This window comes from Oncorhynchus gorbuscha, linkage group LG14, assembly GCF_021184085.1.
Source record: "Oncorhynchus gorbuscha isolate QuinsamMale2020 ecotype Even-year linkage group LG14, OgorEven_v1.0, whole genome shotgun sequence".
Taxonomy (NCBI): domain Eukaryota; kingdom Metazoa; phylum Chordata; class Actinopteri; order Salmoniformes; family Salmonidae; genus Oncorhynchus; species Oncorhynchus gorbuscha.
Genome location: NC_060186.1, coordinates 62,525,753 through 62,553,299, shown reverse-complemented (window position 1 = coordinate 62,553,299; position 27,547 = coordinate 62,525,753). Strand labels below are relative to the sequence as shown.

General features: G+C 45.8%; 1 protein-coding gene across 8 annotated transcripts in view; it reads right to left on the bottom strand.

The window, feature by feature from the left end:
• LOC123995267 (otoferlin-like) overlaps positions 1-27,547 on the bottom strand; it is a 121,561-nt gene that overhangs the window by 18,315 nt on the left and 75,699 nt on the right. For 6 of the 8 annotated variants that reach the window (XM_046298752.1, XM_046298751.1, XM_046298758.1 and 3 more), the window contains exons 16-34: positions 20,748-20,856; positions 20,376-20,574; positions 19,954-20,074; positions 19,408-19,508; positions 19,207-19,297; positions 18,983-19,099; positions 18,491-18,643; positions 18,079-18,271; positions 17,236-17,360; positions 16,872-17,006; positions 15,733-15,894; positions 9,234-9,305; positions 5,810-5,929; positions 5,459-5,620; positions 3,675-3,837; positions 2,719-2,894; positions 2,509-2,538; positions 2,239-2,370; positions 1,840-1,915 (exon numbers count right to left, since the gene is read on the bottom strand). In XM_046298752.1, coding sequence (XP_046154708.1) covers positions 1,840-1,915; positions 2,239-2,370; positions 2,509-2,538; positions 2,719-2,894; positions 3,675-3,837; positions 5,459-5,620; positions 5,810-5,929; positions 9,234-9,305; positions 15,733-15,894; positions 16,872-17,006; positions 17,236-17,360; positions 18,079-18,271; positions 18,491-18,643; positions 18,983-19,099; positions 19,207-19,297; positions 19,408-19,508; positions 19,954-20,074; positions 20,376-20,574; positions 20,748-20,856 — 2,437 coding nt within the window. The remainder of the gene's footprint in view (positions 1-1,839; positions 1,916-2,238; positions 2,371-2,508; positions 2,539-2,718; positions 2,895-3,674; positions 3,838-5,458; positions 5,621-5,809; positions 5,930-9,233; positions 9,306-15,732; positions 15,895-16,871; positions 17,007-17,235; positions 17,361-18,078; positions 18,272-18,490; positions 18,644-18,982; positions 19,100-19,206; positions 19,298-19,407; positions 19,509-19,953; positions 20,075-20,375; positions 20,575-20,747; positions 20,857-27,547) is intronic. The other 2 variants (XM_046298757.1, XM_046298759.1) reach the window with 1 other exon arrangement.

The following is a 27,547-nucleotide window of genomic DNA, read 5'->3' as shown; positions in this document are numbered from 1 at the left end:
TGTCTGTCTGTCTGTCTGTCTGTCTGTCTGTCTGTCTGTCTGTCTGTCTGTCTGTCTGTTAGTTGGTTCCTCTGTCTGTTGTCTGTCTGTCTGTCTGTCTGTTGTCTGTCTGTCTGTCTGTCTGTCTGTCTGTCTGTTAGTTGGTTCCTCTGTCTGTCTGTCTGTCTGTCTGTCTGTCTGTCTGTCTGTCTGTCTGTCTGTCTGTCTGTCTGTCTGTCTGTCTGTCTGTCTGTTAGTTGGTTCCTCTGTCTGTCTGTCTGTCTGTCTGTCTGTCTGTCTGTCTGTCTGTCTGTCTGTCTGTCTGTCTGTCTGTCTGTCTGTCTGTCTGTCTGTCTGTCTGTTAGTTGGTTCCTCTGTCTGTCTGTCTGTCTGTCTGTCTGTCTGTCTGTCTGTCTGTCTGTCTGTCTGTCTGTCTGTCTGTCTGTCTGTCTGTCTGTCTGTCTGTCTGTCTGTCTGTCTGTCTGTCTGTCTGTCTGTTAGTTGGTTCCTCTGTCTGTCTGTCTGTCTGTCTGTCTGTCTGTCTGTCTGTCTGTCTGTCTGTCTGTCTGTCTGTCTGTCTGTCTGTCTGTCTGTCTGTCTGTTAGTTGGTTCCTCTGTCTGTCTGTCTGTCTGTCTGTCTGTCTGTCTGTCTGTCTGTCTGTCTGTCTGTCTGTCTGTCTGTCTGTCTGTCTGTCTGTCTGTCTGTCTGTCTGTCTGTTAGTTGGTTCCTCTGTCTGTCTGTCTGTCTGTCTGTCTGTCTGTCTGTCTGTCTGTCTGTCTGTCTGTCTGTCTGTCTGTCTGTCTGTCTGTCTGTCTGTCTGTCTGTCTGTCTGTTAGTTGGTTCCTCTGTCTGTCTGTCTGTCTGTCTGTCTGTCTGTCTGTCTGTCTGTCTGTCTGTCTGTCTGTCTGTCTGTCTGTCTGTCTGTCTGTCTGTCTGTCTGTCTGTCTGTCTGTCTGTCTGTTAGTTAGGTGGTTCCTCTGTCTGTCTGTCTGTCTGTCTGTCTGTCTGTCTGTCTGTCTGTCTGTCTGTCTGTCTGTCTGTCTGTCTGTCTGTCTGTCTGTCTGTCTGTCTGTCTGTCTGTCTGTCTGTCTGTCTGTCTGTCTGTCTGTTAGTTGGTTCCTCTGTCTGTCTGTCTGTCTGTCTGTCTGTCTGTCTGTCTGTCTGTCTGTCTGTCTGTCTGTCTGTCTGTCTGTCTGTCTGTCTGTCTGTTACCACATTATCCTTTTTTTCTAATTCTGGGAGAATATCTTAATAGGAATTTGGTAAACAAGACATTTACATTTTTTCAAAGTTTTAGACTTTCATTTAAAATTGAGTTTGTGGTAATTAGTAGATGTATAGATGTATTAGATGTATCCACATCCTTTATGGTTAAATCAGGGGATTAAGGGACAAAGGGATTGATTTGCTTTATAAGCATATAAGCAAATGTTGCATTCCTTAATGGTTCAGTTTATCAGCCAACTTTCATGGTAGTGCACGGCAGGGTTGGTCATGCTGGTGTGAGGGGTCGATGGGTATGATATGAGGTTATGTTTTCATTCCAATTTAGGTGGTGATGGATGAGGGGTAATTGGGTCGGAGGTGCTAGGGATGAATGATGAGAGTGAGGAGGATGTGCAATGCATACAATGCCTTCACATGCTATACTCTACTCTGGTGCCCTTCCAAAAGTCCGCAAGCAGGCAGAGATAGACACTCTGATCCTGTAGCTCATTCATCTCAAAAAGCACACATCAAACCCATACACTACTCCCCTTCTCATCTACCAATCAGAGCTGGCCCAGAATCCTGTCATTCTGAGAGACATGTTAGCCAACAGATGCTCTGTGTTGACGCTCAGCACCAGCAGTGTTTACCTGCTCCCTCTGCTGCTATCTCCTGGTCCTCCCTCTCCTCTGCCTCAGCCAGAGCTGCCTCCTGAGCCCTGAGGATCTGGGAAAAACAACTACACATCAGGACTATCCCCACAAGACACACATGGAACTGACTTTATTCTAGAACACTCCAGTTCTCTTATTGGAACTACTCAAACACTCTATTTCCAGAATACAACCATATTCCTACGAGACGGAACATAAAGCAATAGAATAGAATAGAATTGAACAGAATGGAATTGAACAGAATAGAATAGAATTGAACAGAATAGAATAGAATGGAATTGAACAGAATAGAATAGAATAGAATTGAACAGAATAGAATAGAATAGAATAGAATAGAATTTAACAGAATAAAATAGAACAGAATCGATCTCTCACCTCCATCAGTGTCTCTATGGAAGCAAAATATTTGGACCACCAGTCCAGCATGCTCTCGTCTGTCTCATCGTCCTCCTCCACCTCTCCCTTCTTCTTCTTCTTCTTCTTCTTCTTTTCTTCTTTCTCCTCGTTCTGCGGGTACAAGAGGGATCGTCTGATAAACTATGTGCTAACTGGCATAGTAGATAAATGTTACAGGTGTGCATTGATGTCTGTCCACATTGTGAAGCTCTTTCAAACGTTGGGGAACAGTTCCATACCAGGACTTACCACATCAACTTTAACAACTGCATCAGACGTCTACAGGGGGAGGGTCACACAAAACAACACCAAATTACACACAAAATATATACATCTAAACAAAACAGGAATAGATTTTACACCACACACAGGAGAGGGCATCTCTACTTCTGTCCTTTTCATTCCAAAAATAGGAAATCAAAGGTGATAAACGTCAGAGACACGTGTGTAAAAGCTTACAGCGTCTAACTTGACCACCGTGTCCATCTTCCTGACTGAGGGGTCGGCATCCATGTTGACTGTGACATCACCTGCGGGGCGAGAGAGGGTGCGGGGTGGGGTGCGGGAGTAAGGGGAGCAGGGGCGAGATTGGGACCCCCCGTTGGTCAGGACCATGTAGCCATTCATCAGTCTAGCTGAAAGGGGTCAGGGGAGTGACCGAGGAGGAACAGGACACAACAAAGAAATGGAATGAGAGAGAGAGAGAGAGAGAGAGAGAGAGAGAGAGAGAGAGAGAGAGAGAGAGAGAGAGAGAGAGAGAGAGAGAGAGAGAGAGAGAGAGAGAGAGAGAGAGAGAGAGAGAGAGAGAGAGAGAGAGAGAGAGAGAGAGAGAGAGAGAGAGAGAGAGAGAGAGAGAGAGAGAGAGAGAGAGAAATATAGATAGAGAAAGCGAGAGCGAGAGATATAGTGAGAGATAGTGAGAGAGAGAGAGAGAGAGAGAGAGAGAGAGAGAGAGAGAGAGAGAGAGAGAGAGAGAGAGAGAGAGAGAGAGAGAGAGAGAAAGAAAGATAGAGAAAGCGAGAGAGAGAGAGAGAGAGAGAGAGAGAGAGAGAGAGAGAGAGAGAGAGAGAGAGAAAGAGAGAGAGAAAGAGAGAGAGAGAGTGAGAGAGAGAGAGAGAATACAGATTGGCCCAGAGAGTGGGATAGAAGGAGAGCAGGAGTGGGAAAAAGCCAGGAAGCATCAAGGTGAGTAAAGCAATAGAAAATTCATATTCATATGCAGGTCTGAGTCAGTCTGAGAGGAAATCACAAACTGTTGAAAATAATTTTGAAGATTAGATTCTGATACTATACAGTATATCAACAAATGTATATACTCAAATAGTATAAATACATGGTTTGGATTCCCCAGATCAATACAAAAATGTAATCTCTTGTAATATAAATAAAAAGTAGTAGAGTGTGAGTAGGCCTACCTGCGCTGGCCCAGTTGTTGTGTGTCTTGTCTGGGGGGCTGTAAATGAAGCGTCGCAGGCTGGTGACGGCATGGGAACCCACCAGGGTGTAGCGGCCAAACGCTCTGCAGTCCACCACCCGGACGTTCAGAGGAGGGTGAAGGAGCTCATTCTCTGGCAGGTCCTGATGGGGTCAGGGGGCAAAGGTCAGGGTTCGCATAGAGAGTTAGGAAGTTGCCCTGGCCTATACGCAAGATCTAAGGTCAGTTTTAAACCAGCTTGAATCCATTCAATAAACTCAGCAAAAAAAGAAACGTCCCTTTTTCAGGACCCTGTCTTTCAAAGATAAATCGTAAAAATCCAAATAACTTCACAGATCTTCATTTTTAAAGGGTTTAAAACATTGTTTCCCATGCTTGTTCAATGAACCATAAACAATTATGGACATGCACCTGTAGAACAGTCGTTAAGACACTAACAGCTTACAGACCGTAGGCAATTAAGGTCACAGTTATGAACAATTAGGACACTAAAGAGGTCTTTCTGCTGACTCTGAAAAACACCAAAAGAAAGATGGCCAGGGTCCCTGCTCATCTGCCTTAGTCATGCTGCAAGGAGGCATGAGGACTAGGGCAATAAATTGCAATGTCAGTACTGTGAGACGCCGAAGACAGCGCTACAGGGAGACAGGACGGACAGCTGATCGTCCTCGCAGTGGCAGACCACGTGTAACAACACCTGCACAGGATTGGTACATCTGGACAACACACTTGCGGGACAGGTGCAGGATGCCCGAGTTACACCAGGAACGCACAATCCTTCCATCAGTGCCCAGACTGTCTGCAATAGGTTGAGAGAGGCTGGACTGAGGGCCTGTAGGCCTATTGTAAGGTCCTCACCAGACATCACCGGCAACAATGTTGCCTATGGGCACAAACCCACCGTCGCTGGATCAGACAGGACTGGCAAAAAGGGCTCTTCACTGACAAGTCGTGGTTTTGTCTCACCAGAGGTGATGGTCGGATTTGTGTTTATCGTCAAAGGAATGAACGTTACACTGAGGTCTGTACTCTGGAGCGAGATCGATTTGGAGGTGGAGGGTCCGTCATGGTCTGGGGCGGTGTGTCACAGCATCATCGGACTGAGCTTGTTGTCATTGCAGGCAATCTCAACACTGTGCGTTACAGGGAAGACATCCTCCTCCCTCATGTGGTACCCTTCCTGCAGGCTCATCCTGACATGACCCTCCAGCATGACAATGCCACCAGCCATACTGCTCGTTCTGTGCGTGATTTCCTGCAAGACAGGAATGTCAGTGTTCTGCCATGACCAGCGAAGAGCCCGGATCTCAATCCCATTGAGCATGTCTGGGACCAGTTGGATCGGATGGTGCGGGCTAGGGCCATTCTCACCAGAAATGTCTGGGAACTTGCAGGTGCCTTGGTGGAAGAGTGGGGTAACATCTCACAGCAAGAACTGGCAAATCTGGTGCAGTCCATGAGGAGGAGATGTACTGCAGTACTTAATGCAGCTGGTGGCCACACCAGATACTGACTGTTACTTTTGATTTTGACCTCCCCTTTGTTCAGGGACACATTATTCAATTTCTATTAGTCTGTGGAACTTGTTCAGTTTATGTCTCAGTTGTTGAATCTTGTTATGTTCATATAAATATTTGCACAAGTTTGCTGAAAATAAACGCAGTTGACAGTGAGAGGACATTTAATTTTTGCTGCCTTTATGTACAGTATCTGCGGTCTTTCATTGTCTGAAAGACCATCGAGATTTGACCAGGTTCTACTCACCACCTCAAACCACTTGACGAGGGTGCTGAAGTTGGGGTTCTTCTTGTAGTTCTGAATGAGAGCAGACTGGACTCCTCTCCCTGCACACTCTATGTCCACCCTGGGTCTGTCCACCAGGGCCAAATTCACCCTCTTCAGGTCCCTCAGGCCCCAGAACAGAACCTGGACCACAACATATCAGACTGGATCAGACCATTTGATCTCTGACTTGATCTCCCCTTACCTCCACCACCTGGACCTGTGTCCTCCACCTTCCAGTTTCTATCTTTGGGTTATTTTCTCTCTTTCCTCTAGCTTGTAGTTGTATACCCTCTCTGAGTGCTGTTCCCTAGACATGGAGTGTTGTCTCACCTCTATGCGGTAGCGGCTGAGGATAGGTCGGATGCCCATGGGTACAGGGAGGATGGGTCCACGTTCTGAGTCTGTCGGACCATCGATGGGAGGAAGCTCTGCCCTTCCCCCTTGTCCAATCTACTCCAGGAAAAGAAGGAGATGAGGCAACAACCAATGTATACAACATACCGAGGAGATTATTAATTAAATGAAATTACAAACATGAGCTTCAGTATTCAGCAATAAAAGGACCTGAGATGTTTTGTGCTCCTAGATTTTAGTTTGGCTTTGTTCTGGACTAGTTTTGCAGAGGTACAGAGAGTAGTTACAGAGCAAGACACTGAATAGAGATGGATGAGTCAGAGAGGGAGAGAAGCATCTTTATAGATTAAAACACTCAGCAGAAGAAGGCTTAGACTGACCAGAGAGACCATAGAGTTAGACTGATGACAGAGACCATAGAGTTAGACTGATGACAGAGACCATAGAGTTAGACTGACCAGAGAGACCATAGAGTTAGACTGATGACAGAGACCATAGAGTTAGACTGATGACAGAGACCATAGAGTTAGACTGATGACAGAGACCATAGAGTTAGACTGACCAGAGAGACCATAGAGTTAGACTGACCAGAGAGACCATAGAGTTAGACTGATGACAGAGACCATAGAGTTAGACTGATGACAGAGACCATAGAGTTAGACTGACCAGAGAGACCATAGAGTTAGACTGATGACAGAGACCATAGAGTTAGATTGATGACAGAGACCATAGAGTTAGAATGATGACAGAGACCATAGAGTTAGACTGACCAGAGAGATCATAGAGTTAGACTAACCAGAGAGATCATAGAGTTAGACTAACCAGAGAGACCATAGAGTTAGACTGACCAGAGAGACCATAGAGTTAGACTGACCAGAGAGACCATAGAGTTAGACTGACCAGAGAGACCATAGAGTTAGACTGACCAGAGAGACCATAGAGTTAGACTGACCAGAGATAGCATAGAGTTAGACAGACCAGAGATAGCATAGAGTTAGACTGACCAGAGAGATCATAGAGTTAGACTGACCAGAGAGAACATAGAGTTAGACTGACCAGAGAGATCATAGAGTTAGACTGACCAGAGAGTGATCAGAGACAGAATAACCAAATGTAACAGTTTTGCTTCCGTCCCTCTCATAGCCCCTACCTGGGCTCGAACCAGGGATCCTCTGCACACATCAGCAACTGCCTCCCACGAAGCATCGTTACCTATCACTCCACAAAAGCCACGTCCCTTGCAGTGCAAGGGAAACAACTACTTCAAGGTCCCAGAGCGAGTGACATCATCAATTGAAACGCTATTAGTGCGCACCGAATAACTACCTAACCATTTCACAGAGATGGACTGACCAGAGATAGCATAGAGTTGGACTGACCAGAGATAGCATAGAGTTGGACTGACCAGAGATAGCATAGAGTTAGACTGACCAGAGATAGCATAGAGTTGGACTGACCAGAGATAGCATAGAGTTAGACTGACCAGAGATAGCATAGAGTTAGACTGACCAGAGAGACTATAGAGTTAGACTGACCAGAGAGACTATAGAGTTAGACTGACCAGAGAGACCATAGAGTTAGACTGACCAGAGAGACCATAGAGTTAGACTGACCAGAGAGACCATAGAGTTAGACTGATGACAGAGACCATAGAGTTAGACTGATGACAGAGACCATAGAGTTAGACTGACCAGAGAGACCATAGAGTTAGACTGACCAGAGAGACCATAGAGTTAGACAGACCAGAGATAGCATAGAGTTAGACTGACCAGAGAGACTATAGAGTTAGACTGACCAGAGAGACTATAGAGTTATACAGACCAGAGAGACCATAGAGTTAGACTGACCAGAGAGACCATAGAGTTAGACTGACCAGAGAGACCATAGAGTTAGACAGACCAGAGATAGCATAGAGTTAGACTGACCAGAGAGACTATAGAGTTAGACTGACCAGAGAGACTATAGAGTTAGACAGACCAGAGAGACCATAGAGTTAGACTGACCAGAGAGACCATAGAGTTAGACTGACCAGAGAGACCATAGAGTTAGACTGATGACAGAGACCATAGAGTTAGACTGACCAGAGAGACCATAGAGTTAGACTGACCAGAGAGACCATAGAGTTAGACTGACCAGAGATAGCATAGAGTTAGACAGACCAGAGATAGCATAGAGTTAGACTGACCAGAGAGATCATAGAGTTAGACTGACCAGAGAGATCATAGAGTTAGACTGACCAGAGAGTGATCAGAGACAGAATAACCAAATGTAACAGTTTTGCTTCCGTCCCTCTCATAGCCCCATACCTGGGCTCGAACCAGGGATCCTCTGCACACATCAGCAACTGCCTCCCACGAAGCATCGTTACCTATCACTCCACAAAAGCCACGTCCCTTGCAGTGCAAGGGAAACAACTACTTCAAGGTCTCAGAGCGAGTGACATCACCAATTGAAACGCTATTAGTGCGCACTCCGCTAACTACCTAACCATTTCACAGAGATGGACTGACCAGAGATAGCATAGAGTTGGACTGACCAGAGATAGCATAGAGTTGGACTGACCAGAGATAGCATAGAGTTAGACTGACCAGAGATAGCATAGAGTTAGACTGACCAGAGAGACTATAGAGTTAGACTGGCCAGAGAGACCATAGAGTTAGACTGACCAGAGATAGCATAGAGTTAGACTGACCAGAGAGACTATAGAGTTAGACTGACCAGAGATAGCATAGAGTTAGACTGACCAGAGAGACCATAGAGTTAGAATGACCAGAGAGATCATAGAGTTAGACTGACCAGAGAGTGATCAGAGACAGAATAACCAAATGTAACAGTTTTGCTTCCGTCCCTCTCATAGCCCCATACCTGGGCTCGAACCAGGGATCCTCTGCACACATCAGCAACTGCCTCCCACGAAGCATCGTTACCTATCACTCCACAAAAGCCACGTCCCTTGCAGTGCCAGGGAAACAACTACTTCAAGGTCTCAGAGCGAGTGACATCACCAATTGAAACGCTATTAGTGCGCACTCCGCTAACTACCTAACCATTTCACAGAGATGGACTGACCAGAGATAGCATAGAGTTGGACTGACCAGAGATAGCATAGAGTTGGACTGACCAGAGATAGCATAGAGTTAGACTGACCAGAGATAGCATAGAGTTAGACTGACCAGAGAGACTATAGAGTTAGACTGGCCAGAGAGACCATAGAGTTAGACTGACCAGAGATAGCATAGAGTTAGACTGACCAGAGAGACTATAGAGTTAGACTGACCAGAGATAGCATAGAGTTAGACTGACCAGAGAGACCATAGAGTTAGACTGACCAGAGAGACCATAGAGTTAGACAGACCAGAGAGTGATCACAGAGGGAGGGACAGATGAGTGAAAAGAGCACCTTAATCTGAGGAACAGCAAAGTCATGGACAGCAATCAGAGCCCTCCTGATCTCCTCATCGTCATAGGGAATCTGCAGGGTGGGGACAGGGTACAGGAGTATGTAAGGTGGAGGGCAGGAGATAGGGGGGAGTAGGGCAGGGGTCCAGTGAAGGAAGGAGGGGGAAAGAGAAGGAGGGAGAGTCAAGGGACCACAGGGTGATAAAGAGAGGATGGAAAAAGTAGAGGAGAAGCATGGCGGAAGAAGGAGAGGAGAGGCATGGAGGAGGAAGAAGAGGAGAGGCATGGAGAAATAATAAGAGGAGAGGCATGGAGGAAGAAGAAGAGGAGAGGCATGGAGGAATAAGGGGAGGAGAAGCATGGAGAAATAAGAGGAGGAGAGGCATGGAGGAAGAAGAAGAGGAGATGCATGGAGGGATAAGGGAGTAGAGGCATGGAAGAAGAGGAGCAGAGGCATGGAAGAAGAAGAGGAGAGGCATGGAGGAAGAAGAAGAGGAGAGGCATGGAGGAAGAAGGAGAGAAGAGGTATTGAGGAAGAAGAGGAGGACAGGCATAGAGCAGGAAGAAGAGGAGAGGTGTGGAGGAAGAAGGGGAGGAGAAGCATGGAGGAATGGAGGAAGAAGGAAGAAGATGAGAGGAATGGAGGAAGAAGGAAGAAGGAAGAGAGGCATGGAGGAAGAAGAAGAGGAGAGGCATGGAGAAATAATAAGAGGAGAGGCATGGAGAAATAATAAGAGGAGAGGCATGGAGAAAGAAGAAGAGGAGAGGCATGGAGGAGGAAGAAGGGAGAGGCATGGAGGAAGAAAGAAAGGAGAGGCATGGAGGAGGAAGAAGATGAGAGGCATGGAGGAGGAATAAGAGGAGGGGCATGGAGGAAGAAGGGGAGGAAAGGCATGGAAGAATAAGAGGAGGAGACGCATAGAAGAAGAAGAAGAAGAGGTGAGGCATGGAGGAATAAGGAAGAGAGGCATGGAGGAATAAGACGAGGAGAGGCATGGAGGAATAAGGGTAGGAGACGCATGGAGGAAGAAGAGGAGGAGAGGCATGGTAGAAGAATAAGAAGAGGCATGGAGGAAGAAGGAAGAGAGGCATGGAGGAAGAAGAAGAGGAGAGGCATGGAGGAAGGAAAGGTATGGAGGAATAAGATGAGGAGAGGCATGGAGGAATAAGGGGAGGAGAAGCATGGAGAAATAAGAGGAGGAGAGGCATGGAGGAAGAAGAAGAGGAGATGCATGGAGGGATAAGGGAGTAGAGGCATGGAAGAAGAGGAGCAGAGGCATGGAAGAAGAGGAGGAGAGGCATAGAGCAGGAAGAAGAGGAGAGGCGTGGAGGAAGAAGGGGAGGAGAAGCATGGAGGAATGGAGGAAGAAGGAAGAAGGACGAAGAAGATGAGAGGAATGGAGGAAGAAGGAAGAAGGAAGAGAGGCATGGAGGAAGAAGAAGAGGAGAGGCATGGAGGAAGGAGAGGAAAGGCATGGAGGAATAAGATGAGGAGAGGCATGGAGGAATAAGGGGAGGAGAGGCATAGAATAAGAAGAAGAAGAGAGGCATGGAGGGATAAGGGAGTAGAGGCATGGAAGAAGAGGAGGAGAGGCATGGAGGAAGAAGAAGAGGAGAGGCATGGAGGAAGAAGGAGAAGAGGCATGGAGGAAGAAGAGGAGGAGAGGCATGGAGGAAGAAGGAAGAAGGATGAAGAAGATGAGAGGAATGGAGGAAGAAGGAAGAAGGAAGAGGCATGGAGGAAGAAGAAGAGGAGAGGCGTGGAGGAAGAAGAGGAGGAGAGGCATGGATGAAGAAGAAGAGGAGAGGCATGGAGGAAGATGTGAGGAGAGGCATGGAAGGAGAAGAGGAGGAGAGGCATGGAGGAAGAAGAAGAGGAGAGGCATGGAGAAATAATAAGAGGAGAGGCATGGAGAAAGAAGAAGAGGAGAGGCATGGAGGAGGAAGAAGGGAGAGGCATGGAGGAAGAAAGAAAGGAGAGGCATGGAGGAGGAAGAAGATGAGAGGCATGGAGGAGGAATAAGAGGAGGGGCATGGAGGAAGAAGGGGAGGAAAGGCATGGAAGAATAAGAGGAGGAGACGCATAGAAGAAGAAGAAGAAGAAGGCATGGAGGAATAAGGAAGAGAGGCATGGAGGAATAAGACGAGGAGAGGCATGGAGGAATAAGGGTAGGAGAAGCATGGAGGAAGAAGAGGAGGAGAGGCATGGTAGAAGAATAAGAAGAGGCATGGAGGAAGAAGGAAGAGAGGCATGGAGGAAGAAGAAGAGGAGAGGCATGGAGGAAGGAAAGGTATGGAGGAATAAGATGAGGAGAGGCATGGAGGAATAAGGGGAGGAGAAGCATGGAGAAATAAGAGGAGGAGAGGCATGGAGGAAGAAGAAGAGGAGATGCATGGAGGGATAAGGGAGTAGAGGCATGGAAGAAGAGGAGCAGAGGCATGGAAGAAGAGGAGGAGAGGCATAGAGCAGGAAGAAGAGGAGAGGCATGGAGGAAGAAGGGGAGGAGAAGCATGGAGGAATGGAGGAAGAAGGAAGAAGGACGAAGAAGATGAGAGGAATGGAGGAAGAAGGAAGAAGGAAGAGAGGCATGGAGGAAGAAGAAGAGGAGAGGCATGGAGGAAGGAGAGGAAAGGCATGGAGGAATAAGATGAGGAGAAGCATGGAGGAATAAGGGGAGGAGAGGCATAGAATAAGAAGAAGAAGAGAGGCATGGAGGGATAAGGGAGTAGAGGCATGGAAGAAGAGGAGGAGAGGCATGGAGGAAGAAGAAGAGGAGAGGCATGGAGGAAGGAGAAGAGGCATGGAGGAAGAAGAGGAGGAGAGGCATGGAGGAAGAAGGAAGAAGGACGAAGAAGATGAGAGGAATGGAGGAAGAAGGAAGAAGGAAGAGAGGCATGGAGGAAGAAGAAGAGGAGAGGCTTGGAGGAAGAAGAGGAGGAGAGGCATGGATGAAGAAGAAGAGGCATGGAGGAAGATGTGAGGAGAGGCATGGAAGGAGAAGAGGAGGAGAGGCATGGAGGAAGAAGAAGAGGAGAGGCATGGAGGAAGAAGAGAAGGAGGCATGGTGGAAGAAGGAGAGAAGAGGCATGGAGGAAGAAGAGGAGGAGAGGCATGGAGGAAGAAGAAGAGGAGAGGCATGGAGGAAGAAGAAGAGGAGAGGCATGGAGAAATAATAAGAGGAGAGGCATGGAGAAATAATAAGAGGAGAGGCATGGAGAAAGAAGAAAGAGGAGAGGCATGGAGGAGGAAGAAGGAGAGGCATGGAGGAAGAAAGAAAGGAGAGGCATGGAGGAGGAAGAAGATGAGAGGCATGGAGGAGGAATAAGAGGAGGGGCATGGAGGAAGAAGGGGAGGAAAGGCATGGAAGAATAAGAGGAGGAGACGCATAGAAGAAGAAGAAGAAGAGGTGAGGCATGGAGGAATAAGGAAGAGAGGCATGGAGGAATAAGACGAGGAGAGGCATGGAGGAATAAGGGTAGGGAGGCATGGAGGAAGAAGAGGAGGAGAGGCATGGTAGAAGAATAAGAAGAGGCATGGAGGAAGAAGGAAGAGAGGCATGGAGGAAGAAGAAGAGGAGAGGCATGGAGGAAGGAAAGGTATGGAGGAATAAGATGAGGAGAGGCATGGAGGAATAAGGGGAGGAGAAGCATGGAGAAATAAGAGGAGGAGAGGCATGGAGGAAGAAGAAGAGGAGATGCATGGAGGGATAAGGAGTAGAGGCATGGAAGAAGAGAGGAGCAGAGGCATGGAAGAAGAGGAGGAGAGGCATAGAGCAGGAAGAAGAGGAGAGGCGTGGAGGAAGAAGGGAGGAGAAGCATGGAGGAATGGAGGAAGAAGGAAGAAGGACGAAGAAGATGAGAGGAATGGAGGAAGAAGGAAGAAGGAAGAGAGGCATGGAGGAAGAAGAAGAGGAGAGGCATGGAGGAAGGAGAGGAAAGGCATGGAGGAATAAGATGAGGAGAGGCATGGAGGAATAAGGGGAGGAGAGGCATAGAATAAGAAGAAGAAGAGAGGCATGGAGGGATAAGGGAGTAGAGGCATGGAAGAAGAGGAGGAGAGGCATGGAGGAAGAAGAAGAGGAGAGGCATGGAGGAAGAAGGAGAAGAGGCATGGAGGAAGAAGAGGAGGAGAGGCATGGAGGAAGAAGGAAGAAGGATGAAGAAGATGAGAGGAATGGAGGAAGAAGGAAGAAGGAAGAGAGGCATGGAGGAAGAAGAAGAGGAGAGGCGTGGAGGAAGAAGAGGAGGAGAGGCATGGATGAAGAAGAAGAGGAGAGGCATGGAGGAAGATGTGAGGAGAGGCATGGAAGGAGAAGAGGAGGAGAGGCATGGAGGAAGAAGAAGAGGAGAGGCATGGAGAAATAATAAGAGGAGAGGCATGGAGAAAGAAGAAGAGGAGAGGCATGGAGGAGGAAGAAGGGAGAGGCATGGAGGAAGAAAGAAAGGAGAGGCATGGAGGAGGAAGAAGATGAGAGGCATGGAGGAGGAATAAGAGGAGGGGCATGGAGGAAGAAGGGGAGGAAAGGCATGGAAGAATAAGAGGAGGAGACGCATAGAAGAAGAAGAAGAAGAGGGTGAGGCATGGAGGAATAAGGAAGAGAGGCATGGAGGAATAAGACGAGGAGAGGCATGGAGGAATAAGGGTAGGAGAAGCATGGAGGAAGAAGAGGAGGAGAGGCATGGTAGAAGAATAAGAAGAGGCATGGAGGAAGAAGGAAGAGAGGCATGGAGGAAGAAGAAGAGGAGAGGCATGGAGGAAGGAAAGGTATGGAGGAATAAGATGAGAGAGGCATGGAGGAATAAGGGGAGGAGAAGCATGGAGAAATAAGAGGAGGAGAGGCATGGAGGAAGAAGAAGAGGAGATGCATGGAGGGATAAGGGAGTAGAGGCATGGAAGAAGAGGAGCAGAGGCATGGAAGAAGAGGAGGAGAGGCATAGAGCAGGAAGAAGAGGAGAGGCATGGAGGAAGAAGGGGAGGAGAAGCATGGAGGAATGGAGGAAGAAGGAAGAAGGACGAAGAAGATGAGAGGAATGGAGGAAGAAGGAAGAAGGAAGAGAGGCATGGAGGAAGAAGAAGAGGAGAGGCATGGAGGAAGGAGAGGAAAGGCATGGAGGAATAAGATGAGGAGAAGCATGGAGGAATAAGGGGAGGAGAGGCATAGAATAAGAAGAAGAAGAGAGGCATGGAGGGATAAGGGAGTAGAGGCATGGAAGAAGAGGAGGAGAGGCATGGAGGAAGAAGAAGAGGAGAGGCATGGAGGAAGGAGAAGAGGCATGGAGGAAGAAGAGGAGGAGAGGCATGGAGGAAGAAGGAAGAAGGACGAAGAAGATGAGAGGAATGGAGGAAGAAGGAAGAAGGAAGAGAGGCATGGAGGAAGAAGAAGAGGAGAGGCTTGGAGGAAGAAGAGGAGGAGAGGCATGGATGAAGAAGAAGAGGCATGGAGGAAGATGTGAGGAGAGGCATGGAAGGAGAAGAGGAGGAGAGGCATGGAGGAAGAAGAAGAGGAGAGGCATGGAGGAAGAAGAGAAGGAGGCATGGTGGAAGAAGGAGAGAAGAGGCATGGAGGAAGAAGAGGAGGAGAGGCATGGAGGAAGAAGAAGAGGAGAGGCATGGAGGAAGAAGAAGAGGAGAGGCATGGAGGAAGAAGGGGAGGAGAGGCATGGGGGAAGAAGAAGAAGAGAGGCATGGAGGAAGAAGGGGAGGAGAGGCATGGGGGAAGAAGAAGAAGAGAGGCATGAGGGAAGAAGAAGAGGAGAGGCATCGAGGAAGAAGGGGAGGAGAGGCATCGAGGAAGAAGAAGAGGAGAGGCATTGTGGAAGAAGAAGAGGAGAGGCATGGAGGAGAGGCATGGAGGAAGAAGGAGAGGCTTGGAGGAAGAAGAGGAGGAGAGGCATGGAGGAAGAGGGAGAGGAGAGGCATGGAGGAAGAAAGAGAAAAAGGCATGGAGGGAGAAGAGGAGGAGTCATGGAGGAAGAAGGAGAGGAGAGGCATGGGGGAAGAAGAAGAGGAGAGGCATGGAGGATGAAGAAAATTGTGGACGGACAATTAAGATGAAATGGAAATTAATAACAGATAGATGAAGAGAAGGAAAGGCAGAGAGAGAGGGAAAGAGAGACCCTTCTTTTCTAGATTTGATGAGGAATCAGCTCGTCACCGTGCTCCGTGCACAGCTGCAGTTGCATATTCCATGCGTCGGTGTGTATTTTTAAACTCTCTCCATGGATGTCAATGGCATGCTCTTAGTGTGTTCCTGGCATGTTATTTAGTTCCTGTGTGTGTGTGTGTGTGTGTGTGTGTGTGTGTGTGTGTGTGTGTGTGTGTGTGTGTGTGTGTGTGTGTGTGTGTGTGTGCGTGCGTGCGTGCGTGCGTGCGTGCGTGCGTGCGTGCGTGCGTGCGTGCGAGCATGCGTGCGTGTTCCTGGTGTGTATATGTGCATATGTGTATGTTTCTGATGTGTGTGTGTGTACTTTCAGTGTGCGAGTGTGTGTGATCAGCTGACCTGCAGCAGCTCAAAGGCAGCCAGTAGGTCACCGGCGGTAGAGTTACCACGATAGATCTGGTAGTACTCTAGCTGAGGGGGGAACCTCGGAGGGCCGTAGTGCTCGTCACACATCTTAGTGATGGGCTTAGCAAATGTCCGACCAATGAACTCTGCCTTGCCCTGGACGCCACAGAGACAACCGTAGAAAGAAAATTAGAAAGAAAATTAGAAACCAGTTTATGGGGTGTACTTCTTGTTATGGCCACTGGGGGCCAGTGTAAGCACAGACATAATACTGAAAATGGTGTATAAAGTGGGGACTATTCAGAGAACATGCTCGCTACCATAAGGCTAACAGAATTTGAAAGGTCCTACCAGGGGTCATATCTCTATTGGTTTCATTAGTTTATGAGAAGCATGCATGACTGGTAGAGTTAACACTTCAACCAAACAACTTCAACCAATCAACTACTGTTTCAGCTATCAAACACTACTGGAGGAATGCAAGAGGACCCTGCTTATGGCTACGTCATGGACAGATGGCAAACCTAGTTTGGGAACGCCCTGTAAAATAGCCTGTAAAATAGCCTGTCCTGTCTCTTGCATGACTTGGCTAACTAGCTACGTTGCTACGCAAACAGAAGCCCAAAGCAGGAGAGGCCCTACTTCTGGCTTTCACACTCTACTTAACCCCAACAGCATCATCCACAATATGAGCAGGAACAGGAGGAACATGGTAAATGAAGACAGTAACAGATACACAGTAAGGACATATGGACAAACACAAAGTGTTTGGATCACAGACAGGGACGGACTGGGACCAGAAATCAGCCCTGGCATTTCTATCACACCGGCCCATTTTCCCTTGAGGCCCCCACACCGGCCCATGTTTTCCTTGATGACCCCATTATCAGCCAAATAATAATCATTTGGTGAAAAGAAACCTGAAATAGACATGGACCAGCCCAACTGGCATTTGCCAAAAATGGCCAGTCCAGTTTCACAGTACTTTGTATCCTTGTATCCTTTGAATCCCACAAAACAATAGTTTCACTAAGGATCTCACTCTCGATCTCTCTCACTCTCTCTCTCTCACTCTCACTCTCACTCTCACTCTCACTCTCACTCTCACTCTCTCTCTCTCCGTCAGGTCGTACCACAGTGTCCTGGTCGTAGACCTCTACCACAATGATAGGTGGGTCGTCTCGTAGCTCGCCGGCCTCTCCGAACAGCTCAACATCCTCAAACACCAGCAGCTGATCCCACGTAGGGCACAGAGTCTCACTTAGGACCTAAAACACACGGACACACATTAACAGAAACACAAGCACGTATGCAGGCACACACACACACATTAACAAACACACACACACACGCGAGGCTTACTAGGCCCATGTAGAGCAGAGACTGACTCAGAACACACATACGCATATGCACAAAAACACACACACTGACACACACACAAACACACACTCATACACACACACACACACATGCACACACACACACCCTCTATCTTACCTCAGTGACCTGGCTATGTGTGGAGAAGAATACCCTGGCAAAGGGGTCTGACAAGCCACTGCTGTCGGCAGCAAACAGACTCCTGGCCTGGTACATGTGAGCCCTTAGCTGGAATACCTGCTTCACTGCAGAGCAGAGAGAGAACACAGAGATGAGACAACACTCTGATACACAGGAGAGCAGAGAGAGGACACAAAGATTAGACAACACTCAGATACACAGGAGAGCAGAGAGAGAACAAAGAAATGAGACAACACTCTGATACACAGCAGAGCAGAGGGAGGACATAGAGATTAGACAACACTCAGATACACAGGATAGCAGAGGGAGGACATAGAGATTAGACAACACTCTGATACACAGGAGAGCAGAGAGAGGACACAGAGATGAGACAACACTCAGATACACAGGAGAGCAGAGAGAGGACACAGAGATTAGACAACACTCAGATACACAGGATAGCAGAGGGAGGACATAGAGATACACAGGTGTGAGCCATCACACATGAGTACGTGCTTCAATAAATGGGACTAGGTAATGGAGTGTGTAAATACAAAACGTAGCTATCTTATAAAGCAGCTGCTCACTCACCATAGTAACAGTATATAGAGGTTACAGACTGTAGACAGACTTAATGTTGTAGACCAGACTGATAGGGGGTACAGACAGTAGACAGACTTAATGTTGTAGACCAGACTAATAGGGGGTACGGACTGTAGACAGACTTACTGTTATAGACCAGACTTACTGTTATAAACCAGACTGACGGGGGGGTACAGACTGTAGACAGACTTACTGTTGTAAACCAGACTGATAGGGGATACAGACTGTAGACGGACTTACTGTTGTAAACCAGACTGACGGGGGGTACAGACTGTAGACAGGGGCTTGTCCTGGGAGCCTTGTTCTCTTCAAAGCCGTTGGGTAGGCCAGACAGGAAGTCCTTCCTCTGTTTGTTGAGACCCAGCCACAGGTATATCTCCATCTTAGCCTGCACTGTCCAACCCGCTGGACCAAACCCCTTCTTACCAGGCAGCTGGTGGACACAAACGTTACAGTAACGTTATAGATGTATATAACTTTATTCAGCCAGATTTTAATCTTAGCTTGGGATCTAAAGACACAAGGCCACAGACCTACAACAGCAACACTAAGGTAAATGGACATTCAATAGTTTGTTAGGGTTATAAAACAAAACAATGAGGGTAGGAAGAAGTGGAGGTCAGAGAGAGTCGAGAAGGTTCAAGTCACGTACCCTGAGGAAGACAGCTTTGACCTTGCCACAGTCCTTGCCTGTCTCCTCGTCTACGATGGAGTAGAGGATGTCTTTGGAGGGGATGCGGGCGTAGGCGATACGCTTGTTGTTACTCATCATCCATACAAACGCGTCTGGGATACTGTGCTGGGGCTGGAGGGCACAGAGGATAAAACTTCAACGTTTTATTGACACCCACATAGCTGTCAATACAGGCTGAAATTCATGTGCATAACATAAAGGATATTGATAAACACAAGAATGCACACCCTTGTAACGGTGAATTACATTTTATGAGTGTACAGTTTATTGTTGCACAGTGGTACTCTTTACTGTACATAGTGATAGGTTATGATTATGCTAGCGTTTTATAATGGAGAGCTAAGATCCACTGTGGGGAGGTTGCCTGTGCTCTCTCTATAAGGCCTGAATTGCTCTGTCAATGCAAATATAATGTGTTATAAACAAAGTTGAGTGTAACATAATCTGTACCTCGTCGGCAAGGAAACGGAGCCTGTGCAGGAAGTTTTGAACCATCTTCAGTTTGTCTCTAACTGTGTTCCTCTTCACCTGGGAGCGAATCAGCTTGGCCTGCTGCCCCATGCTCTCCTACAGAGAAGGATATGACATCATAAACATTCCCACGCTCTGCTACACGAGGATAGATTCATAACCATAACAACTCTCTCCATCACTCTCTCAGAGCAGCCCTGTACCATTTCTCTCATGCAGGACTTGAGTCTCTCTTTGTCCAGTTTAGTTCTGCCTGCCTGGTTCTGGTCCTTGTTGGCCAAAGTGACGAAACGACTGAAAGTAAATACACAGAGACACTTAAAGACTGTGTCTCTGGCTATGGCAGTCCAGTCACTGTATCAACAGAAGTGATTATGGCTGTGGTATCAGTAATGTTAGCTCACTTGCAGCCAGTGCTGAGTTCCTCCAGCACTCCTCGGAGTCTGCGCTCTGGATAGGCCTTCTCTGTCTTAATGACCTCCTGCACGTCATTCAGACCCTCCTCCTGTAGGACACAACGCACAAACACAAACAAGTGTATCAGATCCAGAAATGCTTTGCATTTATTGGGGTTAATCTAATTATTACCCAGGTTAGGGAGGGTTTGGCCGGTAGGGATATCCTTGTCTCATCGCGCACCAGCGACTCCTGTGGCAGGCCGGGCGCAGTGCACGCTAACCAAGGTTGCTAGGTGCACGGTGTTTCCTCCGACACATTGGTGCGGCTGGCTTCCGGGTTGGATGTGCGCTGTGTTAAGAAGCAGTGAGACTTGGTTGGGTTGTGTATCGGAGGACGCATGACTTTCAACCTTCGTCTCTCCTGAGCCCGTACGGGAGTTGTAGCTTTTAAAAATCAAATTATTATCCTGCTGGTGCACATTCAACATGAATAGTTACTGACCAGTTTGTCAGCGATCTTGTCCATGATGTTGGAGTTGAATAGTTACTGACCAGTTTGTCAGCGATCTTGTCCATGATGTTTGAGTTGTAGAGTCTTCTCCTCAGGTCCTGCCACCAGCTCTTGATGTAGATACACGGCTTCTTCTCAAAGTAGGGCAGGTGAAAGTAGTTCCTGAGGTTGGCACAAAAAAAAGGTGTATAATCGATATGATGAGTGTTGACATTATCAGAGTCCCTCAGAGAATAAGACTTTTATCGCCATTATTTGATGTTAGAGCACTTCGTGACACATATCAGTATAGGCTACATTGTGATCTATGAATATGGAAGAGCTAGACCAAGTGGTTCCCAGACTTGTTTTGTTGTTACATAAGCAAAACAATATTTCTAGCCAGACCCCGGCTTTAGACGTGACCCAGGAGGAACTTGACCCACCACCCCTGATCCTGACCCTTGAACCCCTGTCCTCTGACCTGTCTGTGATGACAGGCTTCATGGGAGGGGTGGAGGACACAGACACCAGGTCCCCATCATCATCCGCCTCGTCCTCACTGGAGTTCTGCTGAATCAGCTCTGACTCTTCCTCATCACTCTCTCCTCCTCCCTCTTTCTTCTTCTTCTTCTTAGCTGCGGTGGGCTTGCTCACTCCGTCTATCTGGTTGCCGTAGTTACCTGGGGGAAGGAAATGTGAAAAGTAGCGACAATAGTAGAATTGTATCGTTGTGTTTTTGTTTGCAATATTTACATGCCAAACACACAAATCATTGAGTACCTTTTGTGTCCAATACTAATGATAATTGAGTCTGTTAAGTTATTACTGTATACCCCCCAAGTATATTACTTACCTATTGTGACCTCGAAACTGATTGGCTTATCGCCGATCTTCCTGTCAATCATGGTGGCCTCCAGGAAGGAACCAAACAGGAAGAATTCCTCTATTTTCCCTGTGGCACTCTGAACGACAGAATAAAGAAGAAAAGATTAACAGAATACAGATAAGCGGTAGAACCAAACCCGCTTTAATTACAATCGGCATGCTGACTGCAGGAATGTCCACCAGAGCTTTTGCCAGATAATTAAATGTTAATTTCTACCAATGTTTTTTTAGAGAATTTGGCATTATGTCCAACTGGCCTCACAACTGCAGACCACGTGTAACCATACCAGCCCAGGACCTCCACATCCAGCTTCTTCACCTGCAGGATCTTCTGAGACCAGCCACTTGGACAGCTGATGAAACTGTGGGTTTGCACAACCGAATCATTTCTACAAAAACTGTCAGAAACCAGCTTAGGGAAGCTCATTTGAGTGCTCGTTGTCCTCACCAGGGACTTAACCTAACTGCAGTTTGGCGTCGTAACTGACTTCAGAGTGCAAATGTTCAAATTCGAAGGTCACTGGCACGCTGGAGAAGTGGCTGTTCACGGTTGAATCCCAGATGGCAGACAGCATGTATTGCGTTATGTGGGCGAGCGGTTTGCTGAAATCTACGTTGTGAACAGAGTGCACCGTGGTGGTGTGGTTATGGTATGGGCAGGCATAAGCTATGGACAACAAAAACAATTACATTTTATCAACGGCAGTTTGAATGCCGTGACGAGATCCTGCAATTCATCCACCGCCATCACCTCATGTTTCAGCATTATACTGTCACAAGGATCTGTACACAACTTGTGGAAGCTGAAAATGTCCCAGTTCTTCCATGGCCTGCATACTCACCAAACATGTCACCCATCGAGCATGTTTGGGATGCTCTGGGTCGACGTGGACGACAGTATGTTCCAGTTCCCACCGATATCCAGCAACTTTTTACTACCATAGGAGAGGAGCAACATCACACAGGCCATAATCACCAGCCTGATCAACTCAATACGAAGGAGATGTGTCATGCTGCATGAGGTCAATTGTGGTCACACCCGATACTGACTGGTTTTCTGATCCACGCCTTTAAGGTATTTGTGACCAACAGATGCATATCTGTATTCCCAGTCATGTAAAATCCATAGATTAGGGCCTAATTTATTTCCTTCAATTGACTGATTTCTTTATATATGAACTGTAACTCAGTCAAATCCTTGTAATTGTTGCATTTATATTTTGTTTCAGTGTATATTTTCAAGTCAGTGTTGATTAAGATGATGATTAAGATGTTGAGCAGGTTAGGGTTGGCCTCTTTAAAGTCTCTCCGTCTCTCCATCTCTCTGTCTCGTTATACCTGCCCCTGCCACATAGTCAAACTGATACCAATACCAACTGCACACAGGGGAGATATTAGGGAGGCATTAGCTAAACAAAGAGACAGCAAGGGGATAGTTGGCTACTTAGCCAGGGGTAACAAAGCTGATGCTATTGATTTTCCTAACAGCCAGTTAATATCTTTAAGGTCTTTTATAATGTCAATATAACATAATATAACTGTGAGGATTGACGCTGGAGGCGAGAAGCAGGTACAGGGAGAACATTTAATAAACAATGGACATGAAACAGAACAGGAACAGCGTCATTACAGGGGATAAATAAGACAGCAATGCTGACACAGGGAACAAACTGAGGGGCAGACAGATATAGAGGGGGTAATCAACAAAGTAATGGAGTCCAGGTGAGTCCAATATTGTGCAGCTGCGCGTAATGATGGTGACACGTGCAGGAGCAGGTGTGACAACGATGACAATTTAACATCAGAATGGAAATATCTAACCTATGACTATTTATGGGGATGTCAGGAGGTCATAGGCAGGGTCAAAGGGCAAAGCTGAACACGTGTAGGGGGTAGGCGAGTTGTTTTCTTTGTTTGCTGAAATCCATACTTTGTAAGAAAACGTTAAACAAATACAACCACCGACTTTTTCCTTGTATCAACTGACAGTGACTCGATGTAGTCGGAGGTACACTCCACCCACAGTGGAGTTGAGAAACCCAGCTACCGTAGGAGTTATGTTGGATTAGGGGATAATCAATTGTTTGGCAGTTTTCTTTCTTCCAATGTCCTATTGCCTCATAGGGGGTGGGAAGGACCATGAAATTGCTTCTTCCAATTGCTGATGAAGAACTGTTAAGGCTCCATGGATTAATGAGGAATTGAAAAACTATGGTTCAAAGAGATGGGCGAAAAAGTCTGGCTGCACATCTGACTGGCTGGCTTACTGCAAATTGAGAATTTATGTGAGTAGAAGAAGAATCTATTATGAAGACAAGATCAATGATATAAAGAATGATGGAAGAAAACCTTGAATGAAATTATGGGCAGAAAGACTAATTCATCTCCATCTTTCATCGAATCACATGGATTATTCATCATAAAACCATTTGATGTTGCCAATTAATGCAATTATTTCTTCATTGGCAAAGTGGGCAAATTTAGGAAGGAAATGCCAACAATGAACAGTGAGCCATCGTATTCATGCATAACAAAATGTATAACGAAAGAAAAGCATTGTAGTACATTTTAATTTTGCAAACTTAGTGTGAAAGAAATTATTGTTGTCAATCAATAATGACAAACCTCCTGCCATAGACAATTTAGAAGGAAAGCTACTGAGGATGGTAGCTGACTCTATGGCCACTCCTATCTGTCATATCTTTAATCTGAGCCTAGAGTAAGGTGTTTGTCCTCGGGCCTGGAGGGAAGCCAAAGTCATTCCGCTACTGTCACGAATCCCGCCGAAGATGGTGCCTCTTCCTGTTCGGGCGGTGCTTGGCGGTCATCGTCGCCGGCCTACTAGCTGCCACCGATCTCCTTTTCTGTTTCAGTTTGTTTAGTCTGATTAGTTTCACCTGTTTGTTGTTTGGGTTTTGTTTTGGGCTATTTAAACCCGGTAGGCCCGGGCTTGTTTTTCTGTTCATGGTGTGTGGATTATTGTGGATTCCGTTTGTCCGGACAGTTTCGTCCTGTTTGTTGGGTATTTATGCGCCCTTGTGTTTGACTGTTACTCTGGTCTTGGAATAAAGATCCACGTTTTGAACTACCCTGCTCTCTGCGCCTGACTCCGCCACCCACTACTCCTAGAAGCCATTACAGCTACCCAAGTGTCCTTTACTGATTCTTTACTGGTTCTAACAACAACATTGTTTTTGACCAAATACAATGCTATTTCTCTGTAAACAAATTGACAAAAGAGTATTAGCATGCTTATAGAGAAGGGCACTCAACATGCACTGCACTGTCACAAATGACTGATGATTGGTTGAAAGAAATTGATAATATAAAGATTGTGGGAGCTATACTGTTAGATTTCAATGCAGCCTTTGATACGCTTTTCAACCTCTGCTATATCGTGGATTTAGAGCTACAGTTGAAGTCAGAAGTTTACATACAATTAGGTTGGAGTCATTAAAACTCGTTTTCAATCACTCCACAAATGTATTGTTAACAAACTATAGTTTTGGCAAGTTGGTTAGGACATCTACATTGTGCATGACACTAGTAATTTTTCCAACAATTGTTTACAGACAGATTATTTCATTTATAATTCACTGTATCACAATTCCAGGCTAATTGACATAATTTGAGCCAATTGTAGGTGTACCTGTGGGTGTATTTCAAGGCCTACCTTCAAACTCAGTGCCTCTTTGTTTGACATCATGGGAAAATCAAAAGAAATCAGCCAAGACCTCAGAATTGTTTTTGTAGAACTCCACAAGTCTGGTTCCTCCTTGGGAGCAATTTCCAAACACCTGAAGGTACCATGTTCATCTGTACAAACAATAGTACACAAGTATAAACACCATGGGACCACGCTCAGGAAGTGGGAAATCTGAGGTTTGTAGTTTCATTTAAGTGATTGCCTATCCAATATGCTGTGTCTATGGGGCCAGATTGCACTTCCCAAGGCTTCCAGCAGATGTCAACAGTCTTTAGAAAGTTGTTTGATGCTTCTATTGTGGAAGGGTGTCGAATAAGAGCTGTTTCAACAAGTGGACTAGGCTGTGGCCAAACAGTTGTTTACTGCGTGGTCACGTGGGCGCGCCGTGCCTTCTTTTTCCTCTGTAATGAATACGCTATTGTCCAGTTGGAATATTATTGAAGATTTATTATAAAAAGACCCTAAGGATTGATTGTAAACGTCGTTTGACATGTTTCTACAAACTGTAATGGAACTAATTTGACCTTACATCTAGATTTTGCGCTCGCGCATTGTGCCTTTGGAATAGTGAACTAAACGCACAAACAAAACGAAGGTATTTGGACATAAATATGGACGTAATCGAACAAAACAAACATTTCTTGTGGAAGTGGGAGTCCTGGGAGTGCATTCCGACGACGATCAGCAAAGGTAAGTGAAGATTTATAATGCTACTTATGACATCTGTTGACTTCACAATTTGGCGGGTAACTGTATGGCTTGTTTTTGTGGCTGAACGCTGTTCTCAGATTATTGAATATTGTGCTTTTGCAGTAAAGCTTTTTTGAAATTTGACAAAGCAGTTGCATTAAGAACAAGTTTATCTTTAATTCTATGTAAAACATGTATCTTTCATCAAAGTTTATGATGACTATTTCTGTTATTTGATGTGGCTCTGCAATTTCTGCTGATTTTTGGTTTTTGGATATAAATATGAACTTGATCGAACAAAACATACATGTATTGTGTAACATTGAGTCCTGGGAGTGTCATCTGATGAAAATCGTCAAAGGTTAGTGATTAATTTTAATTTTATCTATATGCACCTCTCTTTGGTTGGAAAATGACTGAATGCTTTTGTGATTAGTTGCTGACCTAACATGTTCTGCTTTCGCAGAAAAACCTTTTTGAAATCGGACACTGTGGTTGAATTAAGGAGAAGTGTATCTTTAAAATGGTGTAAAATACTTGTATGGTTGAGGAATTTTAATTATTCTGTTGTTTTGAATTTGGCACCATGCAATTTCACTGCCTTTGTTCATGGACATGGACACATTGTTCAATTTCTGTTCATCACAAGTCTGTGGAACTTGTTCAGTTTATGTCTCCGTTGTTGAATATTGTTATGTTCATACAAATATTTACACATGTTAAGTTTTCTGAAAATAAACGCAGTTGACAGTGAGAGGACATTTTTTTTTGTTGCTGAGTTTATAACACGATATGGGAGTGAATTGTGTCTAAAGGTAGCACATGCTAAATTAACATAAACATTGGGGTAGATTAAAACGAACAATTAATGATTTGAGGGAGTACAATGGACTTATTATTATCATGTTTTGTTTGTCGTTAAAACCTTTGGGTTGCTGATTATATTAGTATAGTGAATGCTAAAAGAATTGAACACTTTCTCCACCAAGAGGTAGTAGTCATTTTTTCTCCCTTTGAAATATTTTCTGAGGCTATGTTTTTTGTGAGAGAGCAGTGACTGAAATTCTGCAGTGTAGTTAGTATAAAGGTATCCGAATTAGGCCATCACCTACCAAATTAAATAAGGCCTGGCCATTTTTGTTTGCTTTTGTCATATGTTTTACCACACACACGCACGCACGCACGCACGCACGCACGCACGCACGCACGCACGCACGCACACACACACACACACACACACACACACACACACACACACACACACACACACACACACACACACACACACACACACAATTTATTTGAAGGGTTTGAATGACCTCTGACTTCTCTCCTGACTGTCTAGTGTGGTTTGACCACCCTCACTGGAATGCCGAGAGGCATTGGATGATGATTTAAAGGTCATATTTAATACTGATTTGAAGGTCATTTATAATACTGATAATCACGGAGAAGTTTTATAACTGATAGGACCATGAGAAGGATAGACCTGTCTCTAGTCTATTTTTACTACTACAGGTACAACTGCTTTTTTGTTTGTTATTAAGGGTAATAATTTACATTTGATTTGTAGTGTTGTTGTTTTTGGGAGGGACTGAATTTTACACACCTTGAGTGATATGTAGGGATGTATTGAGTGATGTATGAAGGAATGTATTGCTGCGTTGTTTGTTCTGTTGGGTCTGCTGGGTCTGCTGATGATCAGCATAACTTCCTGCTTCCTGACTGATCCTATTACTGCGATGAGATTGACAGTGTGATATGGGAGTATAAGCTCATTTGAAACACTGTTTCAACAGAATGTGATATTTTTTTATTTGAAATATGTTTTAGAGATGTGCATTAAGAATATTGGTAGTAGTAATCATTTGACATACAGTAGATCATTTGTTTGTCTGGATTTCCTGAATCAGAAATATGCTGAACTGAATTATTGTTCTGATCTGTCCTTTCTTGAGGTTATGGTGGAGATGGTATCTAGATGCATAGAAGGGATAATATGACCAAACAGGGTGTGGACCTCAAAACCCCCTCTAACCAGCTGAAGAAAGCCATTCACTACTGCCCTGTCCTGCACCACTTCAATCCAGAGACCCGAGTCTGAGCCAGAAAACACTGTACGGAATCCAGTTGAAGCTATCAAATGTTTTTCTCTCAGGAGTGAAAAGATGTCCACGTGGAGTGTGCATGGAGAGAGATCTGTTCCAAAACTTCTCTCATTTTACTGGTATACTGGTTGGCAAATGGACAAGACATAATGAGTTGTGGTGGGCTTCAGGTGAGACATTGAAATTGGGACATTATCACGGGCCATCCACTTTGAACCTATCTGAAGAAGAAAAATTAAGAAATGCCAAAAGATTGAGGGGGTT